At 41.1% G+C, this 15,990-nt stretch overlaps 1 protein-coding gene across 3 annotated transcripts in view; it reads right to left on the reverse strand.

Moving 5' to 3' along the window:
* The window catches only part of elmod1 (ELMO/CED-12 domain containing 1), a 109,346-nt gene that overhangs the window by 59,434 nt on the left and 33,922 nt on the right, over positions 1-15,990 (reverse strand). For all 3 annotated transcript variants that reach the window (XM_068033735.1, XM_068033734.1, XM_068033733.1), the window contains exons 2-3: positions 9,113-9,258; positions 5,279-5,307 (exon numbers count right to left, since the gene is read on the reverse strand). In XM_068033735.1, the coding sequence (XP_067889836.1) occupies positions 5,279-5,307; positions 9,113-9,257 (174 nt within the window). In that variant the 5' untranslated portion in view covers position 9,258. The remainder of the gene's footprint in view (positions 1-5,278; positions 5,308-9,112; positions 9,259-15,990) is intronic.

Consider the following 15,990-nt stretch of genomic DNA (forward strand, 5'->3'; position numbering starts at 1 on the left):
AATTTGGTTCATTACTCATAACTAAATCTAATATTGCCTGTCCCCTTGTTACATCTAGGACATATTGCTGTTGGAAACTATCCCAGACACATTCCAAAAATTCACTACCTTTCTGACAGGTGCTAGTCTGTCTCTCCTAATCTGTGCAAGTTAAAATCCCCCATTAATACTACTCAGCCTTTGTTACACACTTGCCTAATTTGTACATTTATACAATCTAACACCTCAGAACTGCTACCAGGGGGTCTATACACAACACCCATTACAGTTTTAGACCCTTTTCTGTTCCTCAGTTCCACCCATAAGGTCTCCACTGGATGCTTTCCGTTCATTATATCCTCCCTCACCAATGAGGTGATATTATTTCTAATTAGTAAGGCTACTCCACCCCTCTGCCATTTTCCCTGTCCCTCCTGTAAACTTTATAGCCAGGTATGTTTAGTTCCCAGTCCCGACCATCCTGCAGCCATGTCTCCGCAATGGCCACCACATCATAATTGTTACGACCGACCGCTCCAGTCGAATCCCCCAATCAAAATGTACAATTCGGATTGTGGTGGGAGAAGCACACTGTTAATTCAATCCCGTCCCTCCACAGATCGCCTAACATATCATTTTAAACTTTCCAAATTAAAGAAAGCCCCAGCCAAATTGTACCATCTATTAACCCCCGAATGAGGCTAGCCAAACCAGTTGTCTTTAAATCAACAAATTAACTATTTAATTTAAAAAAACTAAATTCTTAAACACTAAGATATAAACAACATTTAAAATAGAAAAAATTAGAGTCCTTGCAAATTTACAGTCCAATCTTGCTTGAAGTCCTCACAGCCATCTGATGGGGGAAAAAAGATTCTTCAACAGTAGAACTGTCCATAGTCTAATTTCAGCAGTAAGTGATGCTTTCCTTCTCCAACGTCGGATTTCAACACATAACAACTTGCAAACACTTTCAATAGAATCAATCTGACTTTAGAGTTTTTGAGGGATAAAAGATTGTCACAGTTTAACTTCCCTTCATTCAGTTTAAATGGCTAAGAGCTCTTCTTTCAGGTGCTAACACAAGCTGTCTGTCTGTTCTTTTAGAACAGACCGTCTTCAACTAAAAAGCCAGTTCAACATTGAATTGTAACAAATGTATCGCTTGATGCCCAGTCCAAATGGCTGTATCCAACGCCAACCAAAAATGCACTTTCTCCAACTCCTGAGGCTTGCTAGTTCTTAAAGCACTACTGATCCTTTGCAAGCCTTAAAGACACACCACATATTCCCAGGAAAAAAAAACTACAGGACCATGACACTTCCACCCTTAGAGGTATGAAACGCCATTAGAGTCATAGAGAGATACAGCACTGAAACAGACCCTTCGGCCTACCGAGTCTGTGCCGACCAACAACCACCCATTTATATTAATCCTACATTAATCCCATATTCCCTACCACATCCTACCACCTACCTACACTAGGGGCAATTTACAATGGCCAATTTACCTATCAACGTGCAAGTCTTTGGCTGTGGGAGCAAACCAGAGCACCTGGCAGAAACCCATGCGGTCACAAGGCGAACGTGCAAACTCCATACAGGCAGTACCCAGAACTGAACCTGGGTTGCTGGAGCTGTGAGGCTGCGGTGCTAACCACTGCGCTGCATTCCTGAAATGCATTTCATTACAATGGGTAAAAAAAAACAAATTGAAAAAACACTAAAATATTTTCCCCATGCATTTACAGATTATACAGTTTTCTAAAAAAAATGTTCAGATACAGCAACAAGTTCTACCAAAACATTTCGGCTTTAAATTTTCAAAAGGTTGTTCCAATTAACCCATTTCAAATTTACAAGCATAGTCTTCCAATTGTTTTGTGTTTTCCTTCCAAGCATCCCTATTGTCCATCACCTTAGCCAGGTGAACTGCACAGATTGGAGCACAGACCCCACTATTTCTCGAGTACCCCTTAACCTATGTGGCATCACTTGACACTGGAAAACCCTGTCCGGTGTAACAGAAGCTGATTTTTTCTTACTCTGGGGTATCAAAGGAATTTGACAGTATCCCTCCGACATCTCTGTCTCTTTAAGACACATTGTGTTGCCCACTCTGTCCTTTCCTTTTATCCATTCATGGGATGTGGGCGTCGCTGGCCAGGCCAACATTTATTGCCCACCTCTAATTGCCCTAGAGAAGGTGGTGGTGAGCTGCCTTCTTGAACCGCTGCAGTCCATTTGGGGTAGGTATACCCACATTGCTGTTAGGAAGGGAGTTCCAGGATTTTGACCCAATGCCAGTGAAGGAACGGCGATATAGTTCCAAGTCAGGATGGTGTGTGACTTGGATGGGAACTTGCAGGTGGTAGTGTTCCCATGCATTTGCTGCCCTTGTTCTTCTAGGTGGTAGAGGTTGCAGGTTTAGAAGGTGCTGTCTAAGGAGCCTTGGTGCATTGCTGCAGTGCATCTTATAGATGGTACACGCTGCTGCCACTGTGGGTCGGTGGTGGAGGGAGTGAATGTTTGTACATGGGGTGCCAATCAAGCGGGCTGCTTTGTCCTGGATGGTGTCGAGCTTCTTGAGTGTTGTTGGAACTGCACCCATCCAGGCAAGTGGAGAGTATTCCATCACACTCCTGACTTGTGCCTTGTAGATGGTGGACAGGCTTTAGGGAGTGAGGAGGTCAGTTACTCGCCTCAGGATTCCTAGCCTCTGACCTGCTCTTGTAGCCACAGTATTTATATGGCTACTCCAGTTCAGTTTCTGGTCAATGGTAGCCCCTAGGATGTTGAGAGTGGGGGATTCAGAGATGGTAATGCCATTGAATGTCATGGGGAGATGGTTAGATTCTCTCTTGTTGGAGATGGTCATTCCTTACAGTCCTTTAAATAAGAATTTGGGTAAGAGTCTGCCTTCTTTAGCACTGTGACTTTTCTGGAGTCTATGCAAGTTTGAGCTGACCCACCAGGTTTAGACATCAAGACCATCTGCAAATTCCAGCTGTCCTGACTAGGTTCATCTGAGCTGCCCTTCAGCATGCATTGTACCTCTGCTTCCACTTGGGCCTGTCTGTCTGGATCTAAGTGACAAGGATGTTGTTTAAAATGAATGGTTCCTCCTATACCCACATCGTGTGTGGCTAAGGTTGTACATCCTGGCTTATCCCTACAAACTTTTTGAAATGTTGTGAAAACCCTGGTTAGGACTTCACGCTGTTTTGCCTCCAAGTGTAAAAGCCTATGGTTTAAATTTTCCTAGCTATTCTGCATTCGCTAATGGGATAGTTGGAGGTTCAATTTGAGAAATTCCTAGGCCTACTTCTACCTCATCCTCACTATCCTTTTCCTTCTCCACAGTCCTGATTACCTGACATGCCTGTACTGGCTTATCCCCTCCATGCGGTAATATGGTTTGAACATATTAATGTGACACAACCGGTTCTACTTCCGGTGGTCAGAGGTGTCAATCAAGTAATCTACCTTACCCATTCTTTTGATCACTCTATATGGGTCACTGAACCATGCTTTTAATGATTCTCCCTGTGACGGTAACAACACTAATACTTCATTCCCTGGTTTTACGGTAGGTTGTGGTTTTCCCACCATTTCGAACACATAGGATCCAGGGTGAGCTAGCAAATTGGATACAAAATTGGCTTGGTGATAGTGGAGGGTTGTTTTTCAGATTGGAGGCCAGTGACCAGTGGTGTGCCGCAGGGATCGGTGCTGGGCCCACTGTTGTTTGCCATATATTAATGACTTGGATGTGAATGTAAGGGGCATAATTAGCAAGTTTGCAGGTGACACCAAAATTGGTGGTATAGTGGACAGTGAAGAAGGTTGTCTAAGGTTACAACAGGATATAGATCAACTGGGAAAGTGGGCAAGGGAGTGGCAAATGGAATTTAATGCAGACAAGTGATGCATTTTGGGAAGTTAAACCAGGGCAGGACCTATACAGTGAATGGCAGGGCCCTGGGAGTGTTGTTGACCAGAGAGACCTTGGGGTGCAAGTACATAGTTCCCTGAAAGTGGCAACATAGGTAGACAGGGTGGTGAAGAAGGCATATGGCATGCTTGCCTTCATCGGCCGAGGCATTGAGTACAAGAGTTGGGACGTCATGTTACAGTTGTACATGACGTTTGTTAGGCCGCATTTGGAGTACAGTGTGCAGTTCCGGTTGCCTCACTACAGGAAAGATGTGATTAAGCTAGAGAGGGTGCAGAAAAGATTCACAAGGATGTTGCCTGGTTTGGAGGGCTTGAGTTATAAAGAGAGATTGGATAGGCTGGGTCTGTTTTCCCTGGAGCGAAGGAGGCTGAGAGGGGACATGATAGAGGTATATAAAATTATGAGGGTAGATAGCCAGAGTCCGTTTCCCATGGTAGGGGTGACTAAAACTAGAGGGCATAGATTTAAGATGAGAGGGAGGAGGTTTAAAGGGGATCAAAGGGGTAAATTTTTCACACAAAGAATAGTGGGTATCTGGAATGAGCTGCCTGAGGAGGTGGTGGAGGCAGGAACAGTAGCGACATTTAAGAGGCATCTGGACAGGTATTTGAATGAGCAAGGCATAGAGGGATATGGAATTAATGCAGGCAGGTGGGATTCGTATAGATTGGCATTATGGTCGGCATGGAAGTGGTGGGCCGAAGGGCCTGTTGCTATGCTGTACGACTCTATGACTCTATACTCAGCCCTTGTTAGACCATACCTGGAGGACTGGGCATCGCATTTTAGGAAGGATATATTGGCCTTGCTGCAGAAATTTACCAGAATGATACCTGGACTCCAAGTGTCAAATTACAAGGAGAGATTACACAAACCATGGTTGCATTCCCTGAAATTTAGAAGGTTAAAGGATGATTTGATTAAAGTTTAAGATATTAAGGGGAACAGATAGGGTAGATAGAGATAAACTATTTCCCTTAGTTGGGGAATATGGGACTAGGGGTATAGTCTAAAAATTACAGCCAGAACTTTCAGGAGTGAAACTGGGAAACACTTCTACACACAAAGGGTGTTAGCAGTTTGGAACTCTCTTCTGCAATTGATGGTAGATCAATTGTTAATTTTAAATCTGAGATTGAAATATTTTTGTGAGCAAAGGTATTAAGAGACGTGGGGCAAACTCCCATATGGAGTTAAGTCGCAGATCAGACATGATCTCATTGAATGGCAAAACAGGCTTGAGGGGCTAAATAGCCTACTCCTGTTCCTATGAATTCATATCTGGATGCAGTTTTCACATGGATAATCGGGAATAGAATGCCAACAAAGTATTCTACTTACTTCATTCCTGGAGGACTTCAACGATGACTCTGGCAAGAAAATACAAAAATCAAATTATTCTACAGTGCAGACAAGTATACCCATAGTTCATACTGAGCTGGAATGGTTGAGATCCCAACCTACACTGCACTCAGCTTAAACTGGTTGTCATTGTATTACCTATGTCTAACAACAGATGCTGCCATCTGCTGTAATCTTTTCATTGCAATTTATACATAACAGTGCAATAACAGTTTCAGAATGTAGTAGCTGTTGGATTTGAAAACAAAGCAGCCACCAAGTAGACAGTATGGTGTGTGGAGCCAGGTAAGCACTGTCTACTCTCTCTTAATATTTGCCAACTTGACAGACCCAATGAGAAAGTTAAATAGATTGGCATTTTTAAAAAAATGAAAAGCAAGAATATTATACTGAATTTAAATTCAACTTTAAGTGTTACAAAGAGCAAGATATCATAATCATCACTATGCTTTGTACTTCAAAACTGCCAGTTTGTAAGTCTATAAGCAGACAATTTGGGGTAGAAATTCAGGCACGCCTATTTCTACACTCATGAAATCTTCTGCACAGTCTTGGGTGATCTTATTCATATGAGAATCTGCAGTAGACCTCTGTCAAGATGGTCACAGATGTCCTGTTCAGGTGGGCCTCTCAATTTAATCACCTTTTCAACAGACCTGTCAAGCAGTAAAAGTGAGCAGTCAACTTTTATAGACAAGCAGAATTCCCTTAGACACAGGGCACCCTTGACAATAGTCATGGTGTTGAAGCCCATATTTGAAACCCCTTAATTGTATTGATATAAAGGATTATTGATGGAATTTCCAAGAAATTCTGCAGAGGTTCTTACAATTTTCCACTGTAACTTTGGCAGCAGATTCACAGAAACCCCAGAATAACAGAATTGACATAGGCAGCTTCTGTTATAAATGTGGGCATAAGAATTTATAAAGGGAAAATGTGACAGGTAATGCATGCAAGCACAATATAATTAATATATTACATTATCTATATTTTTAATTTGTATCCCTTGTTAGTTTAAAGCTGAAAACACAGTAATATTGTCTGCAACATGCATCAGTTAAGAGTTAGATATCTTGGTCTGAAATTTCTGAGGGGACCCCCAATCTCCCACTTTAATTTCACACGAAGAGCTGTTTATGCCACTCTGCAAGATTTCTGCTTAAGTTACTGCAGGCAATCATATTTTGTATATATGATCTGTTTACAAAAGACTTTTCAAAATTCATTTTCTTACAATAAATATGGATTTGCAGTATACAATCATGGATGTTCTATAGTTTACCTGAAAGTTGGTTTATGAACATTTGTTGTGCAGCAACATTTCTGTGAATTACAGCTCAGCAAATGTGCTTACAGCTCTACCTTGCAAGCTTTCTGAAATACACTGTGCTAGTAACCATTTCCAGCAACTTAATTAACAACCATTACCAGTTACTTCGTAATACAATTCGTGGTACACACCAGCACAAAATGTCTTCATTAAATGTGTAAAAGTAGTGTTAGTATTTTTCATCAATCCCATCACAGGGTAGTTTAATGGCTCAAACAATTGAATTGCCAACATGTTATGCCAAACAGAACATGGACCCATACCCGCAATCGTTTTTTCATTCTTTCATGGAATGTGGGCGTTGCTGGCAAGGCCAGCATTTGTTGCTCATCCCCAATTGCCTTAGGCAACTGAGTGGCTTGATAGACCATTTCAGAGGACGGTCAAGAGTCAACCACAGTTTAGTTTAGTTTAGTTATACAGCACTGAAACAGGCCCTTCGGCCCACCGAGTCTGTGCCGACCATCAACCACCCAATTATTCTAATCCTACACATAGCTGTGGGTGGTCACATGTAGGCCAGACCAGGTCAGGACAGCAGACTTCCTTCTCTAAAGGACATTAGTAAACCAGATGGGTTTTTACAACAATCGATGATAGTTTCATTGCACCATTACTGAGACTAGCTTTCAATTCCAATTAATTGAATTTAAATTCCACCAGCTGCCATGGTGGGATTTGTACCAGTGTCGCCAGAGTATTAGCCTGGGTCTCTGGATTACTTGCCCAATGACATTACCACAATGCCACCGTCTCCCCTTAGTTATGGTATTAAGAGAATTAAGGAATACTTGGGGAGCAGTCATACTAAGACATCTTTTTTCCTCATGCAGTCTATTCTAAACAACTACTGGCAGCTGCTATCATCCGAGATTGTTAACTTGCATATTTTGGTGGTCTGTGTAGAGCAGCATTTGTAAACGTTAAAAATCAGGTCGGTTTCTCTTTTTCAAATGGGTTTAGTAAACTTTACAAAAACATTCCAACAAAGGAAAGCTAAAAAATTAAAAATACAAACATTATTTTTCTGCAATTTAATGCTGTTGCACTTCTGAAATTTTAAATGCTCTGAATTGAAAGCGTATGGAGTAATTAAATCATTCACTGCACTTCACTCCTGGTCTATTTATTAGTCTTCAATAAATGCACTTCTGCCTGCCATTGTGCTGGATTGCTACTGAAAATAAAATGTGATGGGCACAATAAGCTTGAAAATAATGCACTTCAATGATATTTTGTTGTTTATTTTCATTACTATGTTTAATTTCTAATATCAAGCTGTGGATATAACATTTCATCAGAAATTTATTCGAGTAATGTCAAGGAGACGTTACTTGAGAGGACAACATGGGGATAAATTTTCATGTGAAGTGTACACTAGGCGAGTCACGTGTCCGCCAGTCAGCGAAGCCTGCGGGGGACTTGATCCATTTTTGGGTCAAGATCCTCATTATAACGTGGCCAGTGAGCTGTCATTGCGAAATATGCTTCCCAATAGGCAGTTTGCCAACATGGGGGCAGGGAATCTGGCAAGGTGGCAGAATGCGAAGGGTCTGCAGAGGCACCTTGAACAGGAAGGGCGAAGCACAGGAATGATTTTTAAAAATGGCACTTCAGAGCAGCAGGCAACATTTGGCAATGTACAGCAGCAAAGGCTTCAGCTTTGGAAGCCTTTAAGGCTGAATACCCATCAGTGGCTGCTATAAAAAGTGTCCCAAATATCCATCTAGTTTTCCCTGGCTGCAGGTGAGGATCCTTTTAATTTACACTGGCAATAGTCACCTCCCAACTTGTACCAGTAGATACCTGCAGTCAACTGAGATTGGAATTAAAAGCTGCCATACAGAAGCCTCTCGCCATACAGGCCAGAACAGGTGGTGTTTTTTTTAAAAACAAACATTGTATTCCATTACCATAGCATATAGCTAGTTCAAATTTAAAAGGCAGTTTGAATATTACAGCAGATGTAGGACTCTACAGTCCAAAAACGGATTTTGCATTTTGCAATTCCTTTTATAATGGGGGTCGGTTAGCTCAGTTGGATAAATGGCTAGAGTGCGGTGCAGAATTATGCCAACTGAGTGGGTTCAAGCCATGTACCGGCTGAGGTAGTTCTTGGGGCCTGCTTCCTCGCCTTGCCCCATAGTAATATCATGGCACAAGTCATGATTAGCAACCCTCGGACAAAGAGGATGCTACATGGAGAGAGAGAATTTCTTCTAATAATGAGTTTCCTCATTAGAAGGCAGGTACTAAGCAGTGGCAATGCAATTCCCATAGTAAAAACAAAGAACGAGTCAGCTGCAAACAAATCAAGATGCTTCTTGGGGAGAGGGAGACATCTCTCCAAATACTTATGAACAACAGGACATCAGAAAAACACTGAAGCAGGTCATTTCCCGTTTTTCTCTGCTGAAAAATATTAGCCAGAGGAAAAGAAAGGAAAAAGTTGAAAGAAAACCTTTTGTTTAGTCACTCACCTATTTTCAATGTCCTTTCAGCTCCAGGCTTCCTGCTGTAGCAGATTCTCTGCAGTTCACATTTTCCTGTTATTTTTCTTAGGGCAAATTTGACAAAACGCCACAGACATTTGCAGTAAATGTACAGACAAAGTTGAACCAACATCCTGAAGTCAAAGAATAAAAGCAAATTAAAAACAAGACCACTTCCAGACAAGAAATACTTCAATTTAATAAATACAAAATATAACTACCAGCTAAGATTTAAGAACTTGGATGTTAACCCATGCTGAAGTCTTGTTTGTAAAACAACAACACCTATTACTAAATATTTAAAAGGTTGTTTTTCACAATCTATGTCAGAATCCTTTTTCCAGCAGGACTGGGATTGCTCTTATGTGGCATGTCAAAATTTATAGAATCGTCTCAGCTAACCTGCTTTTCTCACCCTTTGTGTAACATTATCGGCAGCTGACATGACAGCGAGTCCATCATAGTCAGGGTTACCAACTGTAGTTTGACGTATTCCTGGAGGTTTCATCACATGACTTCCCGCTGTCAATTGCCCTGCCAGTCATACGGCCTTTTTCCCCCATCAGTATGAATTTTATAATAAACAAAAGTATTTAAAGAAAATGAAACAATACCCATACAATTTTGCTGATGTCTTTGTGGCTTTTCTCCTAGTTTCCTATCAGCAGTATCCAGAGGTTAAATAAAAACAAAGTGCTGGAAATACTCAGCAGGTCGGGCAGCATCTGTGGAGAGAGAAGCAGAGTTAACGTTTCAGGTCTGTGACCTTTCATCAGAACAGTTCCCCAGTTCTGATAAAAGGTCACAGACTTGAAACGTTAACTCTGCTTCTCTCTCCACAGATGCTGCCTGACCTGAGTATTTCCAGCACTTTGTTTTTATTTCAGATTTCCAGCATCTGCAGTATTTTGCTTTTATTCCAAGAGATTAAACTTCGACTCCTGGAGACTCCAAGGCAATCCTGGAGGATTGAAAACCCTAGACACAATGTAAACTCACTTCTCCACAAATCACAACATGACTGAAGCAATACTTCAGCAAATCTTAGTTCAAGATTAAGCATTAGACAAGAATCCAATTTAATGAAATTACCAATACCTTTAATGTGTTCCACCATTAGCCAAGCTCCTGCTAAACTTTCCTCTTTAAATGGCCACACTTTTAAAGTTGTCTTATTGTGCTATCATAGAATCATAAAATGATACAGCACAAAAGGCAGCCATTTAGGCCACTGCACCTATTCTGGTTTTTTGAAAGAGCTATACTGTCCCCAGTTCTTTCCACATAGCCCTGTACCTCATTTCCTTTCAATTATTTATCTGATTCCCTTTTGAAAGTTACTATTGAATCTGTCTACAGGATCCCTGATGTTGCTCCTGTACTCCCACCAGTTCTCCTACCTCGTGTTTGACCCTTCTTTAATTTCTTTAATCTTCACTTCCCCCACCCAATGGATAATTACCATTTTTTTCCCCTTCCAGACCATAAATAACTTAGTTCTAACAGGGAAAGCTAGTGACTGGTTCCCAAACCACTACCCATGCTACTCAAAGCCAAGTACTGGGAGGCAAGTGACAACAAACCACAAATCACTCTTCTTTAGATTTTCTCCCCTGATCGGAAAGCAGATGGCCTCCGCTTTGTATCTCCCGATAGTAATGTAACTGAGCTTAAGTACTGAGTAGCAAAATCAAATCTGCTTGGTGGTAATGTGGCATGTCACTGCCTTTAAAAAAGGTTTCCTGGAAATTTAATCAAAACCAGGAGAGGAGAAAAGAAAATATATAATTGCTGGTGGTACTGGTCATCCAATTATGAAAATCAAAATCCCAGAACAACATACATTTCACAAAGGTAACCTTAAGAAACATCACGTGATATACCATGGCCTTAAAATTTAAGCTTTGAAAACTTACATTGAATATGGAGAGTTTTGATTGAGTAAATAAGAAGAAATTGTTTCCACTGTCAGGAAGACTGTCAGATGGACTGCAGCAGTTCAAGATGATGGCGCATTACCATCTTCTCAAGGCAATTAGGGATGGGCAACAAAACCTGGCCTGGACAGCGATGTAAGAAACAAAGGTAACCAGAGGACTCAGATTTAAGGCAATTGGCAAAAAAGAACCAGAGGGGAGATTTTTTTATGCAGTGAGCTATGATGATCTGGAATACACGGTCTGGTGGAAGCAGATTCAATAGTAACTTTCAAAAAGGAACTGAATACATACTTGAAAACAAAAAGTTGCAGAACTAAAGAAAGGGCAAGGGAATGTGCCTAATTAGATAGCTGGAACAGGTACAGTGGACAGAATGGCCTCCTTCCGTGTTCTATGATTCTACGAGTCTGCAGCGCAGAAGCAGGCCATTCAGCTAAATAATCTGAGCAGGTGTTTATATTCAACAGGAGATTCCTTCCACCTTCATTACCTCTAACAGCCTTTAGTCCATATCCTTCTAATTCCTTCTCTTTCATGCAAGCGTTAAGGCTCGCTTTAAATGCATCAAACGCTATCTGCTTAAACCATTCCTTGTGACAGCCAGTTCCACGTTCTCAACATTCTCTATAGAAAGAAATTCTAATCTATTCTAAATTCCAGATTTGTTTTACACATTGGGACCCCGCTGTAACAAGGTCCAAATCATGAGACTACATTATAGGTGACACCGCGTTATAACAAGGCCCTTTCAAAAGTGTCAAGCTAGTAGCCAGAATAATAAAGCAAACAAAATGAAGACAATCAAATCAAACTAAATTTTATTTCTTCTGGTAACAGAAATATGAATATACATTTATTGAACAGATGGACATGTGTTGAAGAAATCGGTTAATTTTTAAACTGTTCACATCTACTACTTGCCTCTGCTAGATCTAGGATGTTCTGAAGTTATGTCACACTTGCAGTTGATTTTTTGGTGGCTTCCAATCATCTCAGTGATTCAACTAGGTAGTGGATGACTGTATAGGATTATGGCAGTGGCTTGGCTTTGTAGTCATCGTTATTTTCTTCAGCTTGTTGGCCTTCTCTAGGGTTTGTTACACTGGGCAATATTTGATCTGTCATCATCTCATTGGTAGCTTATGGGCACCGATATTCAGCCATGCATTGATGTCATTAGTATCTAATTTGGCTTCAAGTACAGACTTGGCGTTGTTTAGATCGTGGGCATTAAATCCATTCTAGTCCACAACTCTCTTCTCGCTTTCAAGTACTTCTTCAGCGAAGCCTTCAAAATCCTCCATGTCATCACTGTTGGCTTCGATCTCTAATGCAGCACCCACCTGGAGTTTTTGATAGTTGATTACCACTTCTAGCCAGGCACAGCCACATATGTAGATTCCATCTTTCGTGTTGAGTTTCTTCAGGCAAGTTGTCACGTCACCCTTACTATCCACCATTCTCTTGATCAGTTCTCTTCTATAGTTATGTTTGAAGATTGATAATGATACCATGATCAAGAGGTTGAATTTTTGGCTGTCATGCTTTCCAATAGAAGCATGTAATGTTTCCATCTCCTGTTATCAGGTTCTGTGGGGATGGGTGTGCAGGGCAGTTGTCAAGCAGCAATATGGCCTTCTTCTGTAGTTTGTTCTGTCTGAGATGTTTTCTGACGTTTGGTATGAATTAATGGGGGAACCAGTCTTCGAAAATTGACGAAGTCATCCAGGCTTTGGCGATACTTGAGTATTGACATGCTAGTGATTTTAGGTTTAGATGATGGAAGCAGCATGGTTTGGCAAATTTTCCAATAACATGCAGAGTCAACTTGTGTACACCAATTTTGTTGCAGCAAAGGAGGACTGTCAACCTTGCCTTTATCTGTTTAAATCCTGACGTTCTGTTGGTGTCATTTCCTGTCACTTGTGTCTTCTCTGGTAACATTTTGTAGTTTAGTGCTGTCTTGTCACAGTTGTAGACTTGTTCTTTGGTGCATCTTCCTTTGTGTAAAATCTTCTTTAACTCAGCAGGAAATGATATTGTGGCTGCTCGTCCATGGACTGTTGTTCCCCTCTTAAAGTAACGTGCTGATTTTTGCATCTTGCTAACCATCCTTTACTGGTTCCAAACTCTACTGTGGCATTGGTATTTCCATTTGTTTGGTGGAAAAACTTCTTAGCCTGAGTTTAAATGACAGTTGGCTCTCTGCTGGGTGAGCTATGTGTATACAGCATTGTTGAGAGATGTGTTGTCAGCATTTCGGGCTTTCCTTCTTGCTTGACAACCTTCATCCATCTTCATTGATACACTTCATCTTTAAGCCACCCATGAAGCGTTGATTTAGCAATTCCCATTCTTTGCAAAACATATGCTTGCATAGCGTCTTTGATATGGGTGATAATTTTCAGCTTCTAGGCAATGGTGTAAGGTTTTCTCTTTCATGATTCAATACTACGATTTCATGTTGATCATTGTATGGGTATCAGTGCAAGTTTGAGCAGTATTTATAAAGAGACAATTGGCACCTTAATTAGTCATGAGACTGCCATCTCATTGGCTGGCTTCAAATCATTTGTGGAGCATTTGTACTTCAACAATGTCATGAAATAAGTTATGAAATGATAAATTTACATGAAATATTTGAGGTCCATGATGGACCCCCTTTATACAGAGTTCTATGCTAATGCCAGATTATAATGGGATTCCAGTGTTTTTAATGCCTCTTTGATCTAGTCATCTACAAATAGCAACAGTTTCGCCACACCCATTCTATCTAATCCCTTTGTTATTTTAAAGACCTCTGTCAGGTCTCCCCTTCATCTCTTTTCCGAGGTTCAATCTTCCTTGATAGTTGCATCCGTTATCAATTTTGGTAACATTCTTGTAACTATTGTACGTTCTTTGGTGCTTCAATATATTTTCTGCACAATTGAGTCAGGAACTGTGTACAGTGCTTGAAATATGGCCTAAATTAGGTTCTAAATAAATTTACCAATACCTCTTAGCTTTTGCATTCTATACCTCTAGAAATGAGCCCCAGTACTTTGCACTCCTTGTAGCTTTATTAATGTGTTGCTACTTTTAACAGTTTATACATCCTTTACAATTATTTTCTTACCTGCCAAGGAATAAGTAACATCCTTATTCCTCCAACCAAAATGAACCACCTCACATTTCCCTATATGGAATTGATGTCATTTAAACTCCCACTCTGCAAGTCTGTTCATGTCATATTGTAATTTGGTGCAATCTTCTACATTATTAGCTACACCTTCCAATTTGGTATCATCTGAAAATGTTGGCACCCTTGTTCAAAAAAGGGTGCAAGGACAATACCAGTGGCTACAGGCAAGTCAGATTAACCTTGGTGGTGGGAAAGCTTTTAGAAACGATAAATCGGGACAAAATTACTAGCTTGGACAAATGTGGATTAGTTCAGGAAAGCCAGCATGGATTTGTTAAGGGCAAATCATATTTAACTAACTTGGAGTTTTTTGATGAGGTAACAGAGAGGGTTGATGACGATAATGCAGTTGATGTGGTGTACATGAACTTCCAAAAGGCATTTGATAAAGTGCCACATAACAGGCTTGTCAGCAAAGTTGGAGCCCATGGAATAAAAGGGACAGTAGCAGTATGGACACAAAATTAGTTGAGTGACAGGGAAGAGAGAGTAGTTGTGAACGGCTCTTTCAGACTGGAGGAACGTATATAGTGGGGTTCCCTAGGGGTCCATGTTAGAACCCCTGCTTTTCTTGCTATATATAAATGACCTAGACTCGGGCGTACGGGCACAATTTCAAAACTTGTGGATAACACAAAACTTGGAAGTATCATGAGCTGTGAGGAGGATAGTGATAAACTTCAAGAGGACATAGACAAGTTGGTGCAATGGGCTGACAAGTGGCAGCTGAAATTTAATGCAGAAAAGTGTTGTGATTCATTTTGGTAGGAAAAATGAGGAGAGGCAATTTAAATTAAAGGGTACAATTCTAAAGTGGGTGCAAGAGTAGAGGGACCTGGAGGTATATGTGCACAAATTAAAGGTTGTACGGCAGGCTGAGAAAGCGGTTAATAAAGATTATGGGATCCTGGGCTTTATAAGTAGGAGCATGGAGTACAAAAGCAAGGAAGTTATGATAAACCTGTACAAAACACTGGTTTGGCTTCGACTGGAGTACAGTGTCCATATCTGGGCATCACACTTTAGGAAGGATGTGAAGGCATAGAGAGGGTGCAGAAAAGTTTCATGAGAATAGTTCCAGGGATGAGGAACTTCATTTACGTGGAGAGGTTGGAGAAGGAGAAGTTTAAGAGGAGATTTGATAGAGGTGTTCAAAATCATGAGGGGTCCGGACAGAATAGATAGGGAGAAACCGTGCCCATTGGCAGAAGGATCCAAATCCAGAGGAACCAATTGAAGGCGATTGGCAAAAGAAGCAACGGCGACATGAAGAAAAACCTTTTTTTACACAGCAAGTGGTTAGGATCTGGAATGCACTGAGAGAGTGTGTGATGGAGGCAGATTCAATCGAGGCCTTCAAAAGAGAACTGGATAATTATCTGAAGAGAAAAGATTTGCAGGGCTATGGTGAAAATGCAGGGGATTGGACTAGGTGCGTTGCTCTTGCAGAGAGCTGGCACAGACATGATGGGATGAATGGCCTCCCTCTGTGCTGCAACCATTCTATGAAATTGGATAATCGCTGAAAATGGGTGTAGGGATTAAATTGGTGCATACTATACTGAGTGCTGCTGGAGAGCACAGAGTGTGAAGACAGAGTAACTAAATTAATTTAAAGGCAAGTCATGGCAGGAGAGCTCAGCCCCATGATATGCTCTCCCTGCGCTATGTGGGAAATCAGGGACGCTTCTAGTGTCCCTGATGACCACGTGTGCAGGAAGTGTATCCATCTGCAGCTACTG

This window comes from Heterodontus francisci, chromosome 6 (genome assembly GCF_036365525.1).
Source record: "Heterodontus francisci isolate sHetFra1 chromosome 6, sHetFra1.hap1, whole genome shotgun sequence".
In the NCBI taxonomy this organism is placed as follows: Eukaryota; Metazoa; Chordata; class Chondrichthyes; order Heterodontiformes; family Heterodontidae; genus Heterodontus; species Heterodontus francisci.